This window comes from Pezoporus wallicus, unplaced genomic scaffold (assembly GCF_028554395.1).
Source record: "Pezoporus wallicus isolate ANWC-B61680 ecotype Strahan unplaced genomic scaffold, APGP_CSIRO_Pwel_v1 contig_4710, whole genome shotgun sequence".
Lineage (NCBI taxonomy): Eukaryota > Metazoa > Chordata > Aves > Psittaciformes > Psittacidae > Pezoporus > Pezoporus wallicus.
Window position 1 is genome coordinate 1,334,050 of NW_026640647.1, and position 24,029 is coordinate 1,358,078.

The 24,029-nt window shown below is 38.1% G+C and overlaps 1 protein-coding gene across 3 annotated transcripts in view; it reads left to right on the top strand.

The window, feature by feature from the left end:
* Positions 1–24,029, top strand: part of MYO1B (myosin IB) — a 113,249-nt gene that overhangs the window by 68,432 nt on the left and 20,788 nt on the right. For all 3 annotated transcript variants that reach the window (XM_057419749.1, XM_057419750.1, XM_057419751.1), the window contains exons 8-20: positions 1,286–1,384; positions 1,733–1,836; positions 2,584–2,731; positions 3,423–3,541; positions 4,323–4,409; positions 4,734–4,799; positions 16,290–16,394; positions 17,869–17,931; positions 18,687–18,887; positions 21,220–21,446; positions 21,609–21,809; positions 23,290–23,383; positions 23,831–23,980. In XM_057419749.1, coding sequence (XP_057275732.1) covers positions 1,286–1,384; positions 1,733–1,836; positions 2,584–2,731; positions 3,423–3,541; positions 4,323–4,409; positions 4,734–4,799; positions 16,290–16,394; positions 17,869–17,931; positions 18,687–18,887; positions 21,220–21,446; positions 21,609–21,809; positions 23,290–23,383; positions 23,831–23,980 — 1,664 coding nt within the window. The remainder of the gene's footprint in view (positions 1–1,285; positions 1,385–1,732; positions 1,837–2,583; positions 2,732–3,422; positions 3,542–4,322; positions 4,410–4,733; positions 4,800–16,289; positions 16,395–17,868; positions 17,932–18,686; positions 18,888–21,219; positions 21,447–21,608; positions 21,810–23,289; positions 23,384–23,830; positions 23,981–24,029) is intronic.

The window sequence follows — 24,029 nt, forward strand, 5'->3', positions numbered from 1 at the left end:
TGCTAAGACTAAACAGGCTAAGTTTCACTGGATATTACAGGAGCCAGGCAGGGGAAGTGTTTAGCAGCCCCACATGTCCTTAAATGAATTGGTGTTCCCTGTGTTTTACCATTGTTGAATGTCTCAACTTTGTGGGAGTTCTTCTGTAGATTGACATCCAGGGTGCGTTAACTTCCTTTTTGGAGCTTGCTTCTTGCATGAGCATAGCCTAGAGAGAGCTTAACCCCAGTCAGAGAGCTGTGGTGGTTATGCGGTAACAGGTGCACGGGGAAACTCCTTTGTTGCGTACTTGGAATGAGGCACCGAATGTCTCTGTCTTCATGTCACTGGATATATGTAGCTTAAGAGAAATTGTGTACTGGGAACTGTGGGTTTGCTATCTGGAAAAATGGTGTGGAGCCCTTGTTTGCCAGTGAGAAAAGAAAGAAAAACCAGAGAGTGACACTGATACCTGTCTGGGGTTCTCTTATTGCACACCTTCCCTGGTGCGCTGGGAACCACAGCCTTTCCATGTAGTAAAGGCTGTGGTCCCCAGCTTTGTATTGTCACCTCTGTGGTAAATATGATGGAGTGTCTGAAGTGTTTGCAGGGTGTTACAAGTCAGGCTGCTTCTGCTGTCTGCCTAGATTCCTGCCCTTATGGGTAAGGTTTAGAAATGTGCCCATCACTCATGCCAGTGGTCGAAGTGATCTTGTCAGATTACTCAATGAATGCAATGATGCTTTTCAAAGTGTTGCTTTTCTGTTTCACTTGAAGTGTCTTATGATGGAGCTTCTGTCAGTCTCATTGGGAGTTATTTCATAGTCTGATGCACCTGAGGATCACAAAGTGCTCCATGATCATTCAGTGTAAATTCTTTATTTGGCTTCCCCCTTTCATTTTCCCATCTTCCCTGTGCTTAGCCTGTTGACATTTCAGTTCTTTTCAAACCTTTACCCATATAATTAATCTCACTAAGTCTTAATTTTGTGATGGTACTGTAAATTGGTTGACATCTTTTGAGCACCATATTGATTGTCTCCCTGACGTGAGTTTTCTTTGCAGCTCATAGACTGCAGCTTTTGTGAATATACTGGGTTTACAGCTTGCTCAGATAACTTATTTGAGAAATATGTACTGATGTGATACATTCTGATGAGGTTTGTGCCTACCATTTATCACTTTCTAATTTGCTGCTGATGATATAAAGCAATGAAGTAGAGAACGATGGGGGATTATGTTCACATAAAAAAGTTTTGCTCCAGCAGTCTTTCCCTGACATGTAAGATTTTGTTTGCTTGTTTAGATCTGCTGGAGAAGTCTCGTGTTGTTAAGCAGCCAAGAGGCGAAAGAAACTTTCACATTTTCTATCAGATACTGTCTGGTGCATCGGAAGACTTCCTCTGTAAGTGTTGCCCCTGTGCCATTTTCAGATGTGGGTTTTCTTCATACTTAATGTGCTTTTCCACACCCATCATCTTTTGTGGGAAATGTAATATGGTGGTAGCGGCAATAGTAATACCTGAAGTAAATATATGGTTTGGTATTAGCTGAATATCTGAGTCAGGAATGGCTTTGCAGTGTATTATAAGCAAAGAAGAAAGCCTATTCTTATTAAGAAGGTTTATAATAAAGATCCTTGAAGAAAACTTAAACCTACTAGTAACAACAGGTCTTAACAATACTAATTCAGGGATAAAGGAGCTAACAACAAACATGCTGTTACTAATGATATTTTTATTTGAATTATTAGGCAAACTTAAACTGGAGCGGGACTTCAGCAGATACAACTACCTGGGCCTTGATTCTGCCAAAGTGAATGGAGTGGATGATGCTGCAAACTTCAGAACTGTTAGGGTAAGAAGAAACAGGGGTTGGGTGTAAGCCCCAAAGGGCTCAACATGAATAAGAACAAGAGTTCTTGTTCTCTAGGTCTGGCCAGTTGGGCTGGGCTGAGAGGGCCATCTTCTATGAGTGCTAGCACCTTTCATGCAAGAGTATAGCATATTTGTACAGGGAAGCTTAGGTACAACTAGAAAATGCAAAGAACCAAGTTTCTAGTGGAAATACAAAAAAAGACCAAAAATAAAAAAGGAAGGAGAATTAAAAAGCAGCCCAGGCCCCTTGGTGAGCCCATAGAAAAAGTTGCATTGTGTAGCTGCTTATGATGGCAGCGACTGATCTTCGCAAACCCAGTGATGCTGACCAAGTCAAAAGGAAAGCAGGCTGGGATGGTTCTCAAGATGATTTACTGTGGTGCTTTTTGCTTGATTGTACTCACGGATAAGGAGAATACAGGATCCTGTTACCCAGTCTATGCAAATTTAGATTCTGAAAATTACTGGCTTTTAGAGCGACAGAGTGAACCAAGAGGACAGTATCTTCTGTCAATCTGGTCATTTGACTGTGGAAAACTGGGTTGGGTTACAAACTTAATTAAGTGGCTTTAAAAAAAGAAGTACTGCATTTTAGAAACACATAAACTGGAGGAATACTAGAAAAGGACTGGATTGACATTCACATCCATTGTTATTCAACCTTTTTATATATATGTGTGTGTGTGTAGATTCTTTTATCTCATAGTTTTATCTGTCCCATTTCCAGAATGCAATGCAGATAGTTGGCTTTATGGATCATGAAACACAGTCTGTTTTTGAAGTGGTGGCAGCCGTTCTGAAATTGGGAAATATTGAATTTAAGCCTGAATCTCGTGTGAATGGACTAGATGAGAGTAAAATCAAAGATAAAAACGGTAAGATGAGATTAGTAATGGCAGGAAAAACACTAATTTGGCTGAAGTCATTACTAATTTTTGTAATTTCTGTAGACATACTATATCCTTACAGATGAATTAAATTAGATTGTTTCCAGAACTCACCCGCAGGCAAATATGAGTTGAATTCTGTGCAATGTCAGTTGTCCTGTTTGAAATTCCACAAATGATTAGTTTCTTTTTTTCTCCACTTTCTTAACACTTTCTTCTGAAATGTTAGATGGTGCTATGCATTTCTGCAAGGGCTTGGTTATTCTGCAGTGAAGGCCTTTTTTTTTTTATAGTAGGGCATCTCTGCCTGTAACATCAGATTCATTTCATCATGTTTTTTGCAGTTGATACCTTTTGAAAGTTCATTTATTTTCATTTGGAAGTTTTTCTTCATGAAAAGCAGTTACTGACAGAAAATCAGGTATTTACCTTCACAAAAATAACCAGATAGAAAGTGCTTTCAAAACTAATAACTCTGTTTTCTCGTGATGTGCATATTTTTAAGAAGCTTTGCTTGGCAACTGTGTAGCTGGCAGGAAGAGTTAAGGGGTGGTTGTTTCTCTTGAAGAGAACCTGATTTGGGAAAATACTGAACTACTTAAGAGCCAATAGTTTTGTGGAAGGAAAAGCAATGATACAAAAGGATTCATTATATTTACACTCTGCTTTTTCATGTTAGAACTCAAGGAAATCTGCGAGTTGACGGGTATAGACCAGTCTGTATTGGAAAGAGCTTTCAGCTTCCGGACGGTTGAAGCCAAGCAAGAGAAAGTTTCAACAACACTGAATGTGGCTCAGGTAAAAAGAACACCTGAATTAAAAGGAAAGAATTGTTTAAAATGGCAATTTATTCTACACGACTAAACCATGACTGCCCAAATAAAAGCTACAACTAATAGGGTGTTCTGAATAGAACGTATAATCAACATAAGTGTGTTTTTTCTTCAGCAGTTTCTAAATGTTCAGGTGGATGTTTTGCTTGTGGGTTACCTCAAAAAGATGCAGAATAGGAAAGGGTTGCAGAGAATGAAAAGATGAAACGGTTCTGCACAAAGGCATGTTGAAAGTGTTGTGGCAGACTGTTTTCATTTAGAGCAACTGGTGTAATTTCATGTGAGTTGAATGCCCCGGGGTTGCTGAAAAACTGCTGCTGCCAGCGTCGACTTATCTTTCTGTAATGCTGTGTGATTGCCACCTGTGTCTCATCAGCTCAGACTAGCAGGAATGTTGTTTCCCTATCTGCAGCTGCTCAGCTCCCTTTGCCTAGGGTTAGGATGGGGGATGTGAGTCTTTAGAGTATATCCGGGTGAGCAGAAAGGGAGCTGAAGTGCCCTCATTGTGGCTGCTGTTCCACAGCGGCCAGCCCGTGGCCAGGAAGGCAGAGGGGTACATCACCAGGCTACCAACACTGCCAAAGTGTCCTGACACCCCTGGACTGGCTTCATTGCCTGACTGGGCAGAGGCACTGCTTCCTGAGCCATTCCACTTAAAGGTTCATAGCACCTTTAAGATATGTCAGTAACAAAAATGTTGGGAATAGCCCAGCATTTATAACATTTTTCTTCTTTCTTCTGTTTAGGCTTACTATGCCCGTGATGCTCTGGCTAAGAATCTATACAGTCGACTGTTCTCTTGGCTTGTTACCAGAATCAATGAAAGCATTAAGGTATCATTGTTTTGTGCCTGTAAAAAAATCAATAGAAACCCTTTAAAGTGGTTGGTAGAATTCTATTTGCCAATTTCATTTTTCCTAGTTGTACACTGTTAGACATGGTACAGGTGAATAACTGTATCACAGCTCAACAAATTGCTGTCTGCTCTGTTTTTAAGCTAATAAAATAATTCATGCCATGTGTATTTTGGGAAGCCATACTTAACATTTTAGTTTACAGACTTTGACAGCCTACTCATGAGATGCATTAGTTTTCTTGATTCCCAAGTATGAAATGTACAGATGACTGACTCAATGTTTAATTACTATCTTTTTAAGGCACAAACAAAAGTGAGAAAGAAGGTAATGGGGGTGCTGGACATCTATGGCTTTGAAATTTTTGAGGTAAGACCTTTATAATGGTAAACATTTAATGTGAGAGCTGTTATTAAAGTTTAATAGCATAGATCATGAATCAGAATACATGTAAGTTTGAATCAAGTGTGTCATTCCTGACTTAGAAAAGTAAGCCAAAGAGAGATGTCTTAGCATGTCTGGTAATTGAAACAGAAAGTTCTGAAAGCCAAACTTGTGTTTTTACACCATAGGTAAACAAATACTTATGATGGGTAAACTAAATACAGTGATATACATTCTGAGCGTAAGAGAGACTGTAGTGCAATTTCTGCCTTGAGGCATTTTGTGGATGTCTTTGAACAAGCTTTGTATTCTTTAAAAAACACAACAACGATACATTTTTTTCCCTGTCAAAATCAAAGATTGAATTATATTCCTTTTTATCTCGATTCCCTTTGTTAAGTATTCTGTACCAATTCCTAACTGACGATCTGTGGCTCACTGCTGTTTGTTTATGATAGTATTTTTAGACTGGTGCTATTTTGAAACAAAAATCAACGAGGAGTTTTTAATTAGGTTAGGGAACGCTAGGGAGAGAGTGTTTTCATAAATCTTATTCTGACAGGGTTTTCTAAGAGATTTATGTATCTTGGTTGGAATCTGTATAGTGTTTAAACTAGAAACTCAACTGAGGATAAAAATCAGCCGAAAACACAGAATCCTTACCCACTTCCCTACATCCCTCTTTGAAAATCCAGGGAGTATGTTTAAACTATGTGGAAGATGGGAATAATCTATAAAAAGAGTAATTGTACATGGGAGGGTGCTGTAAGTTTTATTTCAGAAGCATGACATCAAAGTATGTGCAAATCAAAATACTTCCATGAAAAGGAAAAACAAAGCTGTTACTTGCTTCAAGGGTTTATTAAGCTAGGTTGTATTGTTTGCATTAAACAGAAGAAGGTATTTATGAAAATACATTGCAAGTGGTCAGGTGTCTGAATGGAGATCTCAGTGCCAGATCTCTTTGGAGCTGGTCCTTGGCATACCTTTAGAAAGCTGGACACTGGACTGGTACTGCTGACATCTTCGGGCAGGACTCTTTGTTTTCACTAGCTCTTTCTTTTATGTTTGATGAAGCATAAATATGTAGGCTGAGGTGGGAGACAGAAGCTTGCACTAACACACAAGCCAAATGGGTAATTGTGTTTGTGGGGTGGTGTTCTAGAGACAAGGCTGTCTCTCGTATGTAATTTTCTTATTTTGTTGGAGTTCAACATCTTAGAAGGTCATGAGTAAGTAGGTGAGTACAGGAGATGTAGTTCTGCAGGAGAAAAATGAAAGAACAAGGCTCTCTTCACTTTCATACTGAATTACAATGCAGCTTCCCTAATTTGTACAAACTCAAAAGCTTTAAAATAATGCAGGTAGTGCTGTTCACTCTTCAGTTCTAACTTGCATGTTTTTTTCTGCTGGGAAAGATGGGAAAGTTTTGCCTCGTGATTCGAGGATCAAATTCATCAATACATTTGTAGAAGAGGTGCTCATGAGGCAAGAGTGCTGGCCAAGCAGCTTGGTTCAGCAACACGGAAATAATGGAGTTATATATGAACATTGAAAATGGGAGTCAAGTAGTATGCCAGAAGCATACATGACTCGTACTATACCATGTTTTAATTTAAGCGTGTTTGAAAAAGAATCTTGATTGGTTTAGGTTTCTAGAGGTCACTCCTACAGTATTAGTATTGGGACTGCATAGCAGTACTGTAATTCAAAGGATAGATGATAGACAAATTGTCCAGTAGCAAATCCTGAATCAGCTGTATTTCCTATACTACCCACTTAGTTATCCTTGTGTTTCCAGACAGGTTCATTTTATAATCAGAAACCGTTGACTTATTTTCAATTAAATCAAAAGCAGAGATATTATTTTGAGGCAAAACAATTAATTTTCTATGCAGCTCTAGTTTGAACAAAAAATGATGTAATGTCATAATCCTTAAATTGAGAAAAACAATTCTGTGATGAACAGTTGCTTGAATGAATGTCATGGAGTAAGGTCAAGCAAGAGAAGAGGATGCTTACCACATATTTTTATGTCAAGTTTTGTAACAAATGAATCTCACAAAAATTATTAAAGATCTTCAGAAAATGCTTACAAAAACAATTATTGTTGAGAATTTAAGTAACTACTTCATGGAAAATATAGTGTTTAAAATTAATTATATTAAAACAATAAGCAAAGTAAATTTTAACAGTGTACAATACTGTAACTCAAGGAAAATTCAATAATGTCTTAGGATGTACAGCGCAAAAAGTATAGTGGTAACTGGAGCCGTTTACTCTGTGGTATGTTTGTAAACATGATGGCTAAACATTTGAAATGTTAGCTGAGGTATAGCTAATGGCAGTAACTATATCCATCTAATTGCAAATTACTGAACACCTTTGACTAAAAATGTGTGGCTCCCTTCTGAACCTAATTCTTAAGTCAGATACTGACTTCCGTGTCTGTTCTGAAGGTTAGAACTAACATCATTTCTACAAAGAATGTTTTTTGTCAAAAATGTATTTGATAGGCTGAAGGTAAAAAAGTCTACTTTAATCATGTTTGTACTAAGGAAGCAGATAGGTTTATCATTACTGCATGTGCTTTACCTAGAATGTTCTTGTACCTTGGAGACAGAAATCCTACTACACACTACAGAAGGGGTAGTAGGAAGTTTTTTATGTACACGCAAAGTATTTACACATGAAGCTTAATGCCATTGAAGTAAGTAGCAAGATATGTGTTTATTCTATTATATTTTTCCTTTAGTGCTGCACTTGCCCATCAGGGTAAGAATAAACTGATGATATTCTAATTTAATAAAGATGATAAAGAATATCTGATGGACAGCCACAAATAAGAATAAACCAATGATATTCTAATTTACCTGTTTTGTCCCGAGATTCTCACTTGAAAGTTATTGTAATATATTATAGTCTGCTTCCACTGCAAAAACATTAGTTTGCTACAGATTTTTGAGGGACTTGTTTTGATTCCTAATTCAGGGCAGAGAGTATTTCTTGGGCTTTCTTCAGTATTTCTTCAGGATGACTCCTTAGCTCATCATACAATTCCTCCTGTAAGAAGAGTAAAGAGATCCAGATTTCCCATTCTGAAAGATCCAACACTTCACCTTCTGATGACAATAGCACTCTTGTTCTAATTCAGTTTGCATTCAGTAATGCAAATAGAAGCTTATATAAATGAGATTTTTTTTTTAATCAGTTTTTGAAAGTTTATTTGCTGTCCATTGTAATTTCAACATTTTTCTGTAATTTAAGATTGTTAATTTACAAAGTAACCGGAGCTTTCTTGAAACTTAACAATGGAAAGTTACTGAAGTATTGATAATGCTGGCATATACTCTTTGGGATTTGATTTCTGTTAGTATTTTATCAAGGGCAAACCCAAAAACTATCCAAGAAAACAGATTTAAGGATGTGGCTGTCCAAAAATTCAGATTAGGGAATTTAAATCTATTGATAATCCTCAGCCTCTGTGGGTTTGGCAGATGTCAACAGCAAGCTTGGCTAAACAATCCACAAAATAGGTGCTGCAAAGCTGTGTTTATTTTTGAATCCTGCTGTGCCCTTTGTGATAAGCTGTGTGCAGGGACTGAGCGTTTTGAAAGCAAAATGCTGAAATTCTGAGTGTCTGTGTGAGTTGTCTACGGGCAAGGATTTAGAGACCAGGATTAGTGTGAAAATGCAGGCTGCAGGGCCGGGTTGGCTCTGTGACGTTGCTGGAGCTTGAGCAATAGATTGAAGCCTGATGCTAATTGCTCCACAATTATGTTTATCCACATTCTTGAGTAGCTGCTATATGTAGTCAGTCTGCAGTCTAGTCTAGTCATTTGAGATGGGCAGGGATGATGGTTGGTGGTGGCACGGGGAATTTCAGGACCAGCTCGACTGTAGACTTCTTGGGGTAGGTTTAGGAGTGCTCCTGCATTATTCCATGTTTGTTTCTATATTTTGGGGCAGAAGTGTTTTCCACATCTCTGCAAAATGTGGAAGGGGTGGGGTTTATGAAAAAGAAAGAAGGCTGAGGAAGGCAGATGACTGGGGGCTTGGCAGGTTTCCACAGAGATGAGAAGAGAATCTGTTCAGTTTGGGCATTTAATTTTCTGTTGTGTACATTTACTATGTAGATGTGGGTGAGGATGTATAAAAATGAATGTCATGCAGAAAGTGTGAATATTTCATCCTGCCAAGCCTTTAGAGATAAAAATGTGTCTGTGCTATTTGGCTTAAATGCTTTATTCTGAGATTTCAGGTGTCACTTATGTAGCTGGTCCATATGACAAAGCTAATGATTTGGAGTGCAGTTTTATGAAAGTTGAGGCTGCCAAACAAGGCTTATTCTTGAAATTTGACAGGCCCTGAGAAGACAGTTTGAGAGTGTGAATGCTTTTTGCACAATCCCTTGGCAGAGCAGTTTGTTCCACATGTTTTAGCCTGATGAGAAACGGGGATGTGCTGGGCATAGACCTGCAAAAATAAAGGCTGCAGAAAGAAAGGGTTTGTTTCCACTTGGTCTTCAGACATCTGCTGAGGGCTGACCTGAGGTGATGTCAATACCTTGTTTCTGGGGCCAGTGTCTGACCAACTCCTTTTGCTCCATGTACACAAGAACAGTCAAAGACATGGCAGCATCCACATGCTGCATAAACTCCAATAGTAAATAAAAATACCACCAACAAAAAGATCCAAACAAGACGCCCAGCAGGAAAACAGGGTCTGTTCCTCACAGTCTGTGAAGCACTTTGGTAGTACTTTACATTTTATGGCAGCTAGCTTATTTCTTCTGTGTAAAAGTCCCTTGTGGTGATAGGAAGAAGCTTGGTAATGTTGCGTGCACTACCTAAACTGTCATCTGAACATTGACAAAATTCCAATATGTTTATTGAGGGAATCTGTTAGAAATATGAAGAATGAAATTTCATTATATTAACATGTTCATAGTTGTGGTAATTTTCTGTTTTAAGAAGAAGGTAACCAAGTAAGGAAGGGGTAAACATTGAAAATTACTTTCTGAGATGTTTAAGGCATCTTAAAAAATTGGGGAGATGTTTCCACTTTTACTATAAACCTATACAGCAGCTTGGTCCGGTTGCTAAATAGTTGCTTTGCCTTTTTTTATCCTGTTCATTATATGAAGGAAATCACAGCTGCAGAGCATGCTCTAAGCTCCAAGGGATTGCTGCTGGCTCAGAGACTTCCCTTCCCACACCCCGAGGATGATTTTAATGGAGAAGGTTCTAGTTATTTGCTAAGAAGACTTATTAAAGAGGAAAAAAGTGGCATATGGAGAAAATTGGCGCTTTTGGGTTTTTTTCATTCTTTTAGGCTCTGGAGACCCTCTCTTCATGTCTTGACTTTGGCTCTGAGCCATGGGTTATCGGTTATTTTCCTAGTTGTCTTAATATCCAGACCATAATTTCCAGCCTCCTTTTCTAGACACTCTATCTTACAACAGATTTACTCTTTGAAATTGTTTAGCCCTTTTCTGATGCCTATCCGCATATTATATACTGGCAAGGGGCAGTACTAAAATGTGTGTACCTGGCCCTCTAATCCATCTAATCGCACAGGGCAAAGCCCATGTAGTATGAAAGAGAGCTGTATTTTTGATCTCTAATTGATCAACTACCTCTGCTAGGAAGTGTTATGAAGGAGGGGGGCTTTACAGAGAAGGACCCTTGGATGGACCCCTAGGTGCTGTGGAGATTTCAAAATACAGTTAAGGTGATCATTTCCTTAAGTGCTAGAATGCTTAGAAGCAGAGCTAAATCCCAAGAAGTTAATCACCATTTAATTACACACGTTATAATTTAAGTATTTAGAGAGGATTATTTCACAAAACACAGGTTTATGAAGTAAATCCCATTGGCTGGCTGTTTTTAACAGAGGAAATGTTTGAAACGCTGGAGCAATAGACACAAATGCTCTGCTTCAGGTTGTGAAAATAATGTTTTGCCCTATAGCATCTGTTCTGTCTTAGTAGAGGAATGGGTATGATTAGGTAGTGGCTCTTGCCTACTTGTAATTTCTGTTGTTCCAGGACTGTAATTTATCAGGTTGAGTTTGTTGAAATGATTGTACCTGGGTTTCCCCATGGATCACACATACATTTTGCGCACTGGACTCACTATAGTTGCTTCCCCTTTTAACTCCAAATTTGGTTTAAACATGCATGTCCGGACACCACAGCTGAGAGCAAGATGGATTTCGGAGTGCCTGGTTCTCTACCAGTGCCAATAAGAACTGAAGCTGGTTTGCTACACAAGTATGGAAAATGGATAAGCCCTGAAGCTTCAGCATACATCTTCCTTGCTTCCTTTAGACATACTTAAACATAGTCTGATTACATGTATGTGGAATATTTATAGTTAAATGATATGCTTCCCTGGTTCTTTGCCTATAGAGATATTTACACAAAAGTGCAGACATTGTTCTGTTTCACATGAGATATATTTCAGTTACGTTTGATTCCTCAAATGTTTGTATATATAAACAGAAACACGGGATGAATATTGTTAACATATCTTCACTGACTTTGCGAAAACTAGAAAAAAAAGTTAGAACTGAGTACATGAGAAACATGTAGCTTGTTTTTTCTAAGATAAAAATGTGTCTTTTTTCATTTTGTTTAAATGCACTTTCTCCTTCTTGCTGGTTTTTCATTTTCTAGCATTTGTATTTCTTAGTTTCACCTCATAAACTCATATGCTTCTGTGGTCATACGTAAAAATCCCTATCCCCAGACACCACAGTTGGATAGAAATTAAATTTGCTGGTTGGTTTCACCATTTATTCCACCATTCATCTCAGTGAAGTAAGTATGTTGGTCTTCTATCATCATTCCTTTTGCCATCTGGCTTTTTCGCTACTACTCTCAGTAGCAGTCTAGGGGGCTGACAGAACTACTGGGGATCACCTGCCTATGTCAGGAGAAGGTCAGAGAATTCCAAGTCCTGGAGCTGCATGGATGCTGAAATAAGTTACTTTCTGGGGCTATATTTGTTAGAGCAAAACCATCAATCTCTGTATGCTTTCTCCCCTCCATATTGATCAAAAAGTTCATTTTAATAACATTGGTTCTGTTCATTCCACAGTCTCGTCACTTGAAGTGTTTAGATTTTGTTTTAAATTATGTTTTTCCTTTAAATGTTTCTCATATATTATTATTTTGTTGAATGTGTTCATATAAGCTACTTGAAAAGGTGTTGCCCAACACCATTTTGTTGGTGGTTGTAGACTGAGCAATATGTAGGTTTTTGAATAAGAACTGGAATCATGAAAGATTATGAAGGAAGAGGAAATATTAGGAAATACCTTGTATAGGTTTTATACTGATGATACACCTGAGTGTACATTTGGACAATACTACATGTTTGATTTGGGGAAGACAGTGGAGAAGACATAAGAAAATTGAATATTTAAACTAGGGTTTTATGAGGCAAGGGGGGAAGATAAGAATTTATTCCTACCTCCTACTAGTATGGAAAAGTACCCAGTTTTCAGTTTTAAGTAGGTATTATCTTAGCTGCCTCAGTGTCTCTGGAAATTGCTGGAATCTTGGTACTCATGGGTGAATTTGAATTCTCTGTGGGGAGAGAAGGATAGGAGGTAGCTGGTTTTCATATGAAAATATCCTGGATTAGAAATTTTGTGTTCTAAATCTAGTGAAAGAAATTACATTCATCATCAACATATGGAGACAATATTTTCAGTATTTTACTGGTATAACAGTTTTTAATGTCAGGAACATCTATACATGTTTTTTCAGATGATTCCACGATATGCATGACTAGAAACTTCCTGTGAAGAAATTAGGTAAAATATTAAGGAAAAAGAAATATTTTCCTTCGACTTTCAAGTACCTATTTGTAACTTATATAAGAGCAGTGGTTCAAGAGAAGAACTTTTCATCTTTCATGGTTGACTCTGAACAACCTGAGCAAGTACAGCATTGTGATCTGCTTCTGTATATGAGACTATATTTTTACCTGAAGCAGAACTTTTTAGAGCTCACAAACTTGCTATTTATGAAACGCCACCCTGTTGCCTGGTAGTTTGAAGGTTGATAAAGAATAAAGTTGTATGAGCAAGACACCATTATCTGTGAAGTGAAAAACATGGTGAAGTAGGCTTTGATTTTTGTCAGTGAATTTTTCTACTTGTCTAAATGTATTGTTGCACGTTATAAAAGGTTGAGGGGATTAGCTGAGGGTGTTTGGTTTCTTTGTGTCTATAAATTTGACATGACTTTAAGCTTATCTCAGGTGACATTATGTTTCCCAGCACTTCTAATTTAATTTGAGAGACTGAGTGGTGCTTTTCTTCCCCAAAGGTTACCTTTTGTATTCTGCAGTGATTTCAAAGGGATAGTTTGAAATGCTGCTATCAGAATGCATGGATTGAAGTGATGCTCTCAACATTAAAGTAGCAGAATTACAGCCTGGAAGAGAAGCTGACACTTTGAGAAATGCTGCTCTTAAATTTATTTATTTATTTTTTTCCCTAAAATTTCCTAAGAATATTTGAATTTATTAACTCTCCCTGAAATTGTGGGTCTTTCTATGTTGGTTAAAACCCTTTCTGTTTCTTAATGCAAATCGTCAGCATAAGGAGCAAGCACAGCCTCTGGTGGCTGGATCCTACCAGTTCATTTCTCCTGAATGGGTTTAGTGATGTGTTATCACTGATAATAACCATTCTTTATTGGCTTCTAAAAAACAATGTCAGAAGTCCTTTTGATCCCTTGTAGTTCTATCATAGTAATTTCAAGGAGCCTTCATTAAAAAACTGGGGGACAATTCATTTGCGAAAATAGGTCTATGCTTTGTGAAGCTTTCACATAATTAAAAATTACAGATATACATTAAGAGAGAATAAATTCACAGGCTCTGTTGCCTTACTCAGATTTGCCCTAAGATAAACTCTCTAATCATTTTTTTCATACAGTGTTTCTTAAAACCTGTAAAAGGAAATGCCTCTTTCTGAAGTGTATTTAATTTACCAAATGTCTTCTTGTGTGTTCAAAGTTAAGTGTGTTGAGGATTTCCAAACATTTTTCCTCAGTTTGGTTGCTGTAAGTTAACTGTTAGCCTTTTGCTCTGTATCATACATAAAGAACAAAATTGCTACTGCTCTTCAATGACTCTTTTCCTGGAACAGCAATTTTCAGTGGCTTGGCAATATCGAATAGAATTTCATAGATTAAAGTGGGTGTTTTCTGAAGAAGTCTATGGATTTTGGTTTGCTTTTCTTTGGCGAGCCATAAATATCACAGATAAATCGCAAATCAGGAAGGTATCTAGCAATTACTTTAATATAATGACCTTTTAGTTAACATAGTTTAGCTGGATTTGCAGTTCAGTTTCCATCCTCTTTTGAAGATGAATACTGTGTATAATATGTGAGTGAAAAGTCCTGTAGTGCTTGTAATCAAAATAACATGTTCTTTCGGAGAAACAATCTTTCTGTGTTGGGTGGCATGCACCTGGCAGGAGGATGCAGAGTGTGTTTTACCCTTCCTCTTTGTCAAGGTGATGTGTCAATTGGGGTCCTCTTTCTTCAAACTCAATATATCTAAAGTGATGGCCTTATCTGAATGTATCAAATAAACTTTTACTCATCCTTCCTTCAGTACTCTCTCTTTCCTTCCCCATTCTCCTCAACCTTTACTGATATTTGTCTGCCAGAGATCATATATATACATATATATATGGCTTTTCGAGACAAAACAAGACACATGGTGGTTTAGAGATGTGACAGTGCAAGAATGCTGTTCTGTGTCGCACTGTGATCTGCCTCAGTCCCTTGATTTATTTGATAATCTTTGGGTAGTACCGAAAGATACACTCATCTACAAGAAGTAATACATAACATTTTTGTAGTACTTTCAGTGATGTACAAACATGATTCTGATGAAAAGACGTGGTACACTAAATAAATGCTAATAGATATATTTTGTGTTGTTATGGAAGTATAAGTACTGACTGCAGTGTATGTAATTTCTTTTTGCAACAGAATGCAGTAAGTATGACTTGTTTGCAGTGCTGATTTTGCTGCATGCCAAATTTTAACTGTCTTCTTTAGAGCTATGCAAGTTTTGCGATCTTTGATTGATAACTGCAGTTGGTGTGAGGGGCGGTTTGATGTGGCTGAGAAAGTTTGGTGATCAGCTATGATTTTGCTTTACCTAAAACTCAAATGATAAAAGTAATCTGTTCTACCTCAATATTTTCTAATCTGCTTGCGTGTTCTCAATCTCAGTTAGCAACCATATCCTTAATTTAAACATTGAAATGATTGCAGTTGCCGTTAATCATAAAAATTCTACCACCATAAGTTGGTCTTCACAGGTAATGTATAGCAGACTTATTTAATAGTTTATAAAGGCTTAGTGGTCTATTCTGCAAATTTTCAAGCTTCCTGAATAATCAAAATGTTCTTCATGACTAGTAATTAGGAAAGAAAACAAAAAAAGGAGTGGCAGAGGAGAAAGAACCCCACAACTCCAAAGCCAAGAAGAGAAAACCAGCAGCTGATACCCAAATTTACTCTTGGTTGCAGTTATTTCTCTATATACATGTATGGAATTCTTATAATGCTAATGACTGACACAAGCACTGGGAAAGTTGAATGAAGCTGCTGTTCCCCATTTCTTTGAAAGGGGCATTTTAAACCAGTCTGCAGAATGGGCACCTGGCCTCCAAACTGCACTTGTTTAAGATAATGAAGTGGTAAACCACAGCTTTTACACTGCAATCTTGGCCCTGGTGATGTCAGCAGTAAAATATCAGTTGACTTGAGTGAGCAAGGACTTTACCAGTGGTATTTGGTTTCTGCAAAGACTCACACCATGCTTGTTCCCTAACCCCGTTTAATCAGAATTAGCCTTTTAGAGGATTTTTAGTTGATAAAGTTCTTTTAATTTCCCTCATTTCAGGGGGAAATTACATGAGCAGTTTGTTGGCAAGAAGGAGGTGTGTTGACCTCTGGAGCCAATAATCTCTTAACCCAGGCACAGCTGCAACCAGAATAGCAGCTTGGGCTGCGGATCTATAGTGAAATATTGGCAACTAAGTAGAAAAGAGCTAATGCTACTGTCATAGTTTTATTCATCAGAACCCACAGGAGATGACATTTTACATATGGGGACAGATTACTGCAGGCAAAACTTCTGTTGTTTGTTCCCTGACACCACAGGCGCTTTTATGACTCTTCCCCAAAATATCAATACAGAGGCATCATGAATATAGCCTACAGAGTTTTTGTCCCTCCCAATGGAGAAGGCCTCAGGGAAGGATTTGGTCTAAAATTTCCAAACTAATCTCAATAAAATATTGCTCCAACCATCATAATCACAAAGCTGGAAGGATTAGTTAATAAAGCAGCTTGTTGACTTGCAGTAACTTACTCCAGCTGAGTTCCAGGGTGTTTACGCAACAGCAAACGCAAACATGTTTTGTCTGACAGGACAACAGCTTTGAGCAATTCATTATCAACTACTGTAATGAGAAGTTGCAGCAGATCTTCATTGAACTTACCCTAAAAGAAGAGCAGGAGGAATACATACGAGAGGTAATACTTGAATGGATCTTTCCTTATTCCCTCCTCATCCTGTTGTTCCTGTGAAGATGCACAGGCATGTGTGCTAGAGCCTTTTCTTAGGGAACAGTCATTTTTTGGCATGGAGCATGTTTATGTCGGACTGTGTGGTAGTTACATTAAGCAAAAAAAAGAGTTGTGTTTGGTTTTGTTTCACGTTATGAGTTCTCCAGGTAAAAACCAGACCCAACTCTCATTCATTGGCAACAACTGGCAGTTCTGAGCAAGGGCTCATTTATTAGAAGACTAATACCACTTTCTGTATTAGTGCCACTACCCTACTGCCTGTGTTTTAGATTGCGCAGTAGTGTCTGGGGTACACCCCAGCAGTGGCCACAGCTAATCCTGTTTCAGAAGGGGCGTGGGTGGGTAAAACAATAGCACACACTATGAAAGAAACTACAAATAGATTTTTGGTTCTAGTTTTTCTTCAGTTAAGTTTTGAAGGGAGCTGTGTCAGCTTTCTGGGTAAGTTTATGATGTGCTTTGGAGCCCAGGCTGGTGTTTGATGTTATTCTGTGAGTAAACATTGAAGTTTTAATAGGTTTTAGCAGTACTCCCCATTATCTACAGAGCTCAGACAAAATACCAGCTCAGCTGTGCAAACTGGCATGCACTGTCCCTACTCAAGCTGGATGACACCATTTTGCTGTATAAACCTTTTTAAAACATAAACAATGTTCCTGCCTCATAATCTTGGGGATGATGATGAGGAAGTTTGGGAATGTCTGTCTTCTTGTTTGCATTCAGTGGTGAAACTTGAAACGTCATTACGGCCATTTGGTTCTTGAATCATATGTAAAATGCCCTGAAAGACTAAACTGTAAGAAGTACTGCAGAATGCAGATTAAGAATGGAATTAATATTTGGTTTTCCAGTCCTTTGCCCCACCAGTGTTACCTCCTGATAAGTTTTATTGCTGATATTTGAAAAAAATTAAGAATATCTGGACAACAGCCAGATTCTGGATTTTTCAGATGGTCTCATCTAAATTTAGCTCTCTCTCTTACTCACATTAATTAAAAAGAAAAAAAAGAAAGAAACCAAACCACTAAGAGCTTAGAAATTTTGTTCTCGGATGCTTGCACAGGAATGGGTTTACTTCCTTATTCCCTTATATCCAGTGGGATCATGGGCAGAGCAGTACTGGGCAGGCAGACACGGGAGGAGCCTGGCGGGGTGCCATGAGAGTGCATGGGAAGCTGACACGGGTGGGGGAAAGGAATGGAGAGAGGGCTTGGCAGGCACTCAAGGACAGTCATTTTGCACAGATAGTGTTAGTAGTCGATGATTGCATTTCTTTCTTAACAAATAAAATGTTGGTAAGCATACAGAATTAAATTTGGAAATAGTATCTTAGTTAACTGGAATATAATGTAATTGTCTAGAGGAGAAGCTGCCTCGGTTGTTTTCCTGTTCATACATTTTCTTTTTTTTTTTCTTACAGGGTATTGAATGGACTCATATTGAGTATTTCAACAATGCTATAATTTGTGACCTAATAGAAAATGTAAGTTATATTCAGGAATCTCCCTAAATAATTTTTCAGTGCGTAGAATGAATTTAGCTGTAAAATCTGTATGCATCTTCACGTACTTTGATTTTGTAAGCCAAGCCACTCATTGTATTAGTCATCTTATTTTATATGGTAAAAGTTTATTTTACTAATTTTTTTTTTTTTTACAAGGCCATATATTACTTTGTTAGAAATGTTCAGCAGCACCTACACAAAAAAAGAAACCAAACCCAAACAATTCTTAAATGTTTACATTTAGTTCTGTTTTCAATAGCAGATATCACGTGCTGCATTATAAATAACATTTCTTTTTATATAGAAACTAGAAAACTCAATGACTTGTTACTGAGTACTTTAGGTTACTTGTATCTAATAAGAGGACTTCTTATGGCCTTAGCAAAGCAAGAAAGATAAAATTCCTTGACAATTGGAAAAGAACAGGTTTTTAACCATTAACATGAAATGTAGGATGGTTTTACCCATAAACAGGCTACTTCCAGTTAAATTGGAGTCTGAGTAAGTTATGCGCAATTCCAAGATGAAGTTCAAGACTGCTTCTGATCTGAGAAGCAGACTTTCAAAACTGCAGATATTAAAAACCTGTTGGAAATGGGGATGAGGAAAAGAGCAAAACTTTGAGATGGCTTAAAGAACATTTTACTGGGTAGCAGAAGTCAAGCAGGAGAGAGTGATATCCTTTTTATGTGTTGTTGGAAACAAACACTAAAGCTCTTGTTTTGAAACTTCAGAACCAAACTGGAATCCTGGCCATGCTAGATGAAGAATGCCTGAGACCAGGAACTGTTACTGATGACACCTTCTTAGAAAAGCTGAACCAAGTCTGTGCCACTCACCAGCATTTTGAGAGTAGGATGAGCAAGTGCTCCCGGTTCCTCAATGACACCTCCTTGCCTCACAGCTGCTTCAGGATCCAACATTACGCTGGAAAGGTACCTGGTGAAGCAGGGAGTATGGGGTGTGTGAAGGGTGCTGCACACCTGGCTTTGGTAGAATGGGGAGGCTCTTTCTCCATTAAATGATGTTACAGTAATGGAGAAGAACTGCTTGAGTCAATAGTTGATCAAAAAATCTAGATCTCCGTAAATCTTTTCGGTCTTAAGCCTAAATTTCATGATTTGGGCTGGAAGGTTTTCAGAGATGATAGAATCATAGAATGGTTTGGGTTGGAATGGGCCTTAAAGCTCACCCAGTTCCAACCCCCTGCCGTGGGCAAGGACACCTTCCACTAGAGCAGGTTGCTCCAACCCCGTCCAACCTGGCCTTGAACACTGCCAGGGATGGGGCAGCCACAGCTTCTGTGGGCACCCTGTGCCAGCGCCTCAGCACCCTCACAGGGAAGAGCTTCTTTCTTCATAATGTCTAATCTCATTCTCCCCTCTGTCAATTTAAAGCCATTGTCCTGTTACTACATGCCCTTGTAAAAAGTCTTGCTGCTCTAGCTGAAATCAATGGCAGTTCTCCATCAAAGGAGAAAGATGTCCCACATATTTGGTGGTGAACTGCTAAGTTTCCGGAAATAAAACATTTAGAATGACAAGAATTCACACATTTGAAGGAAAGATACTTTGGAAAACATGGCCTTTGTTGCTGAACTAGCTGAAGTCCTTAGTCATGTTGATGAGAAGGTGGAGGGTTTGTACATTTGAAGAAACTGAGTTTATTTGGACAATCTGCATGTTTAAACAGATGGAAGAGAAAGCTGTATAGAGGGCTTGCAAATATATTTGCTTTTTACAACGTAAGCAGCATGAATAAATACAAGTCTGTCAGTTTTTGCTGTGTAATTCAGTATGACTTTTTATTAATTAAAATAATTTGTGAAAAGATATTTTATTAAAACAAAGTGAAGCATAGGGGTTGAAACTACACTTCTTGTTTGAATCTCCTGAACTGTTAATTTCACACATTGAAGAACATTTGGAAAGTGTTTTATTTTTCCAGCACTGTTTAATACTTCCCTAATTTTTAATGATTTCTCAGTCTTACCATTTTGAATAGCTCAGTAATTTTCTCATTCAGAATAGTCTTGGAAATACCATCTTTTCAGCCTTTGAAGTGGCCATTTGTTAAATTTACGTTATGTGTTTTCCAAGAAGATTTTATAATTGCATGTAGCTTATCAGGGATTAATACTTAGATATTTCTTTGGTTGTCAAAATTAAAAGCAAATTGAAAATGCCCCAGTACTTTTAGAAGGACTTCAAACAGACTGTGTTTGAGCAGGCACTGGGGGTCTTCAATTGTTAGTGGCATTTACTTACCCAGCAGAGCAGTCAGTGAATTCCTCCTATTTTGGGAGGAATATTGTTTTTCCATCCTCAGCTGAGAATGTTTTGATCTAGTCACCGGACAACAAAAGATTGACTCTGCTTCTATGAAATACAAGCAAGTTCATATGAGCAGTTCTTGCAGCAGTGGCATTTACCACACGTCAGAAACAGAAACGTGTACTCAAAAATGCTGCCTGAGTTCCCAGTCACTTGCTGTTGTGTAAAATATGGCTATGTCTGTACCAGTTTTATTCAGTATTCTGTGTACATAGTTCATATCTACATAGAACTGAAAAATCATGAAGCTGAAGAATCTGAATTATTAATTGTCACAATTAATCAAACTAAATTCCCGACCCTCAAAAATTAAAAAGAACAGTAGCAATCTGGGATCTGCATGAAGTTCCCCTAGATGCCTCCTGGGTCTCCAGCTGCAGGTCAGAGCTTTGCATTTATGCTTGTTGTTGTTGGACTGTTTTCCTGGTAAAAGTCCTTTAAAAGAACAGTCCCCTGAGGACTGCAGATAGCTGCTTGCTGCTGTGATATCAAGAGGTGATATTTCATATCTTGTTTTAGTTAGGCAAATAATGTAAGCATTAGTACTTTGAAGGGAAAGGGTATTTTTGCTGCTATGATTCAAAAGAAAGAAAGAAAATCTTTTTTCAGCCAGAAAAAGATTGTTTTGGACTATTGGCAAGTGGTGGTCTATCACGGTTGTCATGGGAGAAGGTTTTTCCCATTTCAGAAACCAGAATTGATCAGCACAAGGGCCTGTTAGCAGTGTGAGGAAATGCATCTTTCTCAGATAGCATGTTCACAGCAATTTTATCCAACTAAAAGTCTTCCAAATGTCAAATTTAAAATGAAAGCTGAAATGTCTTTTGTGTTGGATAGTGAGAAAGAAGGAGAAATTGATTTCTTGGGTCAGTTTTGAAGTGGCCTATGTGATAGTACAGAACATGCTCTGATGAGAATCTTCTGTATTTATCAGGTTATGTACCAGGTGGAAGGATTTGTTGACAAAAATAATGATCTCCTGTACCGTGACCTCTCCCAGGCCATGTGGAAGGCCAGTCACTCTCTTATCAAAGCGCTGTTCCCAGAAGGGAACCCTGCTAAGATCAATCTAAAGAGACCACCAACAGCAGGTTCACAGTTCAAGGCTTCAGTGGCTACCCTGATGAAGAACCTTCAGACAAAAAATCCAAACTACATCAGGTAAATTACCCTGTGGCAAAGCTCTGGTGAACTTATGTTAGGCAAAGTTAACAAATAATATCTTGCTATCCAAGGATAAACTATTGAAATACATAGTTTAAACTTGTATAATAGTTGTTGACATGCACAGTGCTACAAACAATTGTTTGCTTCCCTTTCCAGATGCATCAAACCCAATGACAAAAAGGCTGCACACATCTTCAATGATGCTCTGGTGTGCCACCAGATCCGCTACCTTGGTCTTCTGGAGAATGTCCGGGTCAGAAGGGCAGGTTATGCATTCAGGCAGGCGTATGAGCCTTGCCTGGAGAGGTACAAAATGCTGTGTAAGCAGACATGGCCCCACTGGAGAGGGCCAGCCAGGTAGGAAAACATCCGTATTCTTGCCTGTCCACTTCCAGTGACTGGAATTACCATCTTCCATGTGTTCTGATTATTTTTGTTTTCCTTTGAATTTAATGAACTTTCAAGTATTTTTAAAGTAAATTTAAAAGTAGGCCAGTGTGGCTCAGGTGTTTTACTTGTATGTTGTTCTTTAGCATCTTGTTCCAGATTTTGGATGAGTTCACTCACTGGGAACTTTCATTAACTTTTCATTAGGCTAAAAATTAACAGTTCTTTGGCAAAGGTGATGATTTTAGTGATTTTGGAACTAGATGATCTTAAGGTCCTTTCCAACCCTAACGATTCTATGAACTGATCTACTGATGGAAAGGGTTTTGCATATGAAAAAGGAGACCATGTTGGCTTTAGAATATATTTCAGCCTTTACTCATTTGGGCCTGAAAGAGAGTAGGGGGCTACGGAGGAAAGGGAGAAGAGAGGCTGGAGTGGAATCAGAATCACTAGAGGGTCTGGGATGATCAGAAGGACACTTTAATAACCAAAGTGTAGGAATACCCATTTCTTTGAAAGCAGGCACTCAATCTTCCTCTGTCCTTTCAAGAATGATATTACATAATGATTGGTGAACAACTATGAGATAATATCTTTTGCAAATAAATTGTATCAAATCTATAATTTTAAATTGCATGATATTCACATGTTTTTCAGATAATGTCCTATTTAGGCAAATGGGCTTCTCAATTCTTTTTACACTTGGCCACCAATAGCATGTTTTAAATTTCTTTCATAATAGTTTCATACCTTTAGCTACAATTTAAAACTTTACGTTATCAAGATAATGGTGGAGGTGCAGTATTGATAACAATGACATTGTTAATCATCACTAGGATCAGTGCAATTCATAGAATCGTGGAATCGTTTGGGTTGAAAGGGACCTTAAAGCTCACCCAGTTCCAATCCCCTGCCATGGGCAGGGATGCCTTCCACTAGAGCAGGTTGCTCCAAGCCCATCCAGCCTGGCCTTGAGCACTGCCAGGGATTGGGCAGCCACAGCTTCTCTGGGCAATCTGTTCTGTTTTCTATTTTTGTTGACACTTAGAAAATGCAGTTGGTAGAGTGTGGAACATGAGCATTTGTCAAATTTGTCAGTCTTTATTTCACATTTTGATGTTAATGTGAGATCCCTCCCTTTTTCCTTCTTTTTTTTTAATAAAATTATTGCAGATACAAGAGGAAAAAATAGGCCATTGCTGATGCTGTTAACAAAATTGCCTTTTTCTCCATCAAATTATTTTGAATCTTTACAGTGATTATCCTTGCCTTTAGCCAAGTAACCAGTGAGTAAATGAGTTAGGTCTTCAATCTTCTTATGTCAAGCACAATTTGAGAATTTAAAATACGCTTTCATATACTTTCCATAAATTATTCTTTGAGTGTGTAAACTAAGAAGTTTTAGAGCTGGAAGTCATGTTTGTTAAGCTCATTTGCTTCTTATTAGGGCTGGAGTAGAAGTCCTGTTTAATGAATTGGAAATCCCTGAAGAAGAATTTTCCTTTGGTAGATCAAAGATATTCATCCGCAACCCAAGAACAGTAAGTGAAAAATGTCTTCTGCAAAGTCAAGCCATCTTTCATAAGGGTAGCCTGTTACAAACAGCATAATTCACTAGTTGGTTACTACAGATTTTTCTAGACACAGCACTTTGATACAGTGCTGTGAAATTCAGCACTAAAAAAAAGGCACTTTTTAATGTTAGGCCCATTAAAATTGAAGCGAGTCAAGACTCTACAATAGTTGTCAGCCTAAATTTAATGTTACTTTTGTGTGCCAACTTGTGACAGTGTATCTGACACAAACTTTGTTGGTGTATCTGCCTATAGCTCTGGAGGTGAATAAACCAAAAGATGTCTGAGGGGGGACTTGAATAAAGGAGAGATTTCTCTTACAATAATTGTGCTTATGGGTTTTTTTCTGGTTTCTTCTCCCCTGCTGTTTTTCTCCCAATGTCAACCAAAACCCTAAAAAAAACCCAAACTCAGCTCTTCAAGCTAGAAGATCTGAGAAAGCAGCGGTTGGAGGATTTGGCTACTCTAATTGAGAAGATTTATAGAGGTTGGAAGTGCCGTACACGCTTCTTGTTAATGAAGAAAAGCCAGATTGTGATTGCTTCCTGGTACAGGAGATACGCAGTAAGATACTATCCTTACTAAATGGGGGTTCTTTTCATTGTTTAATACA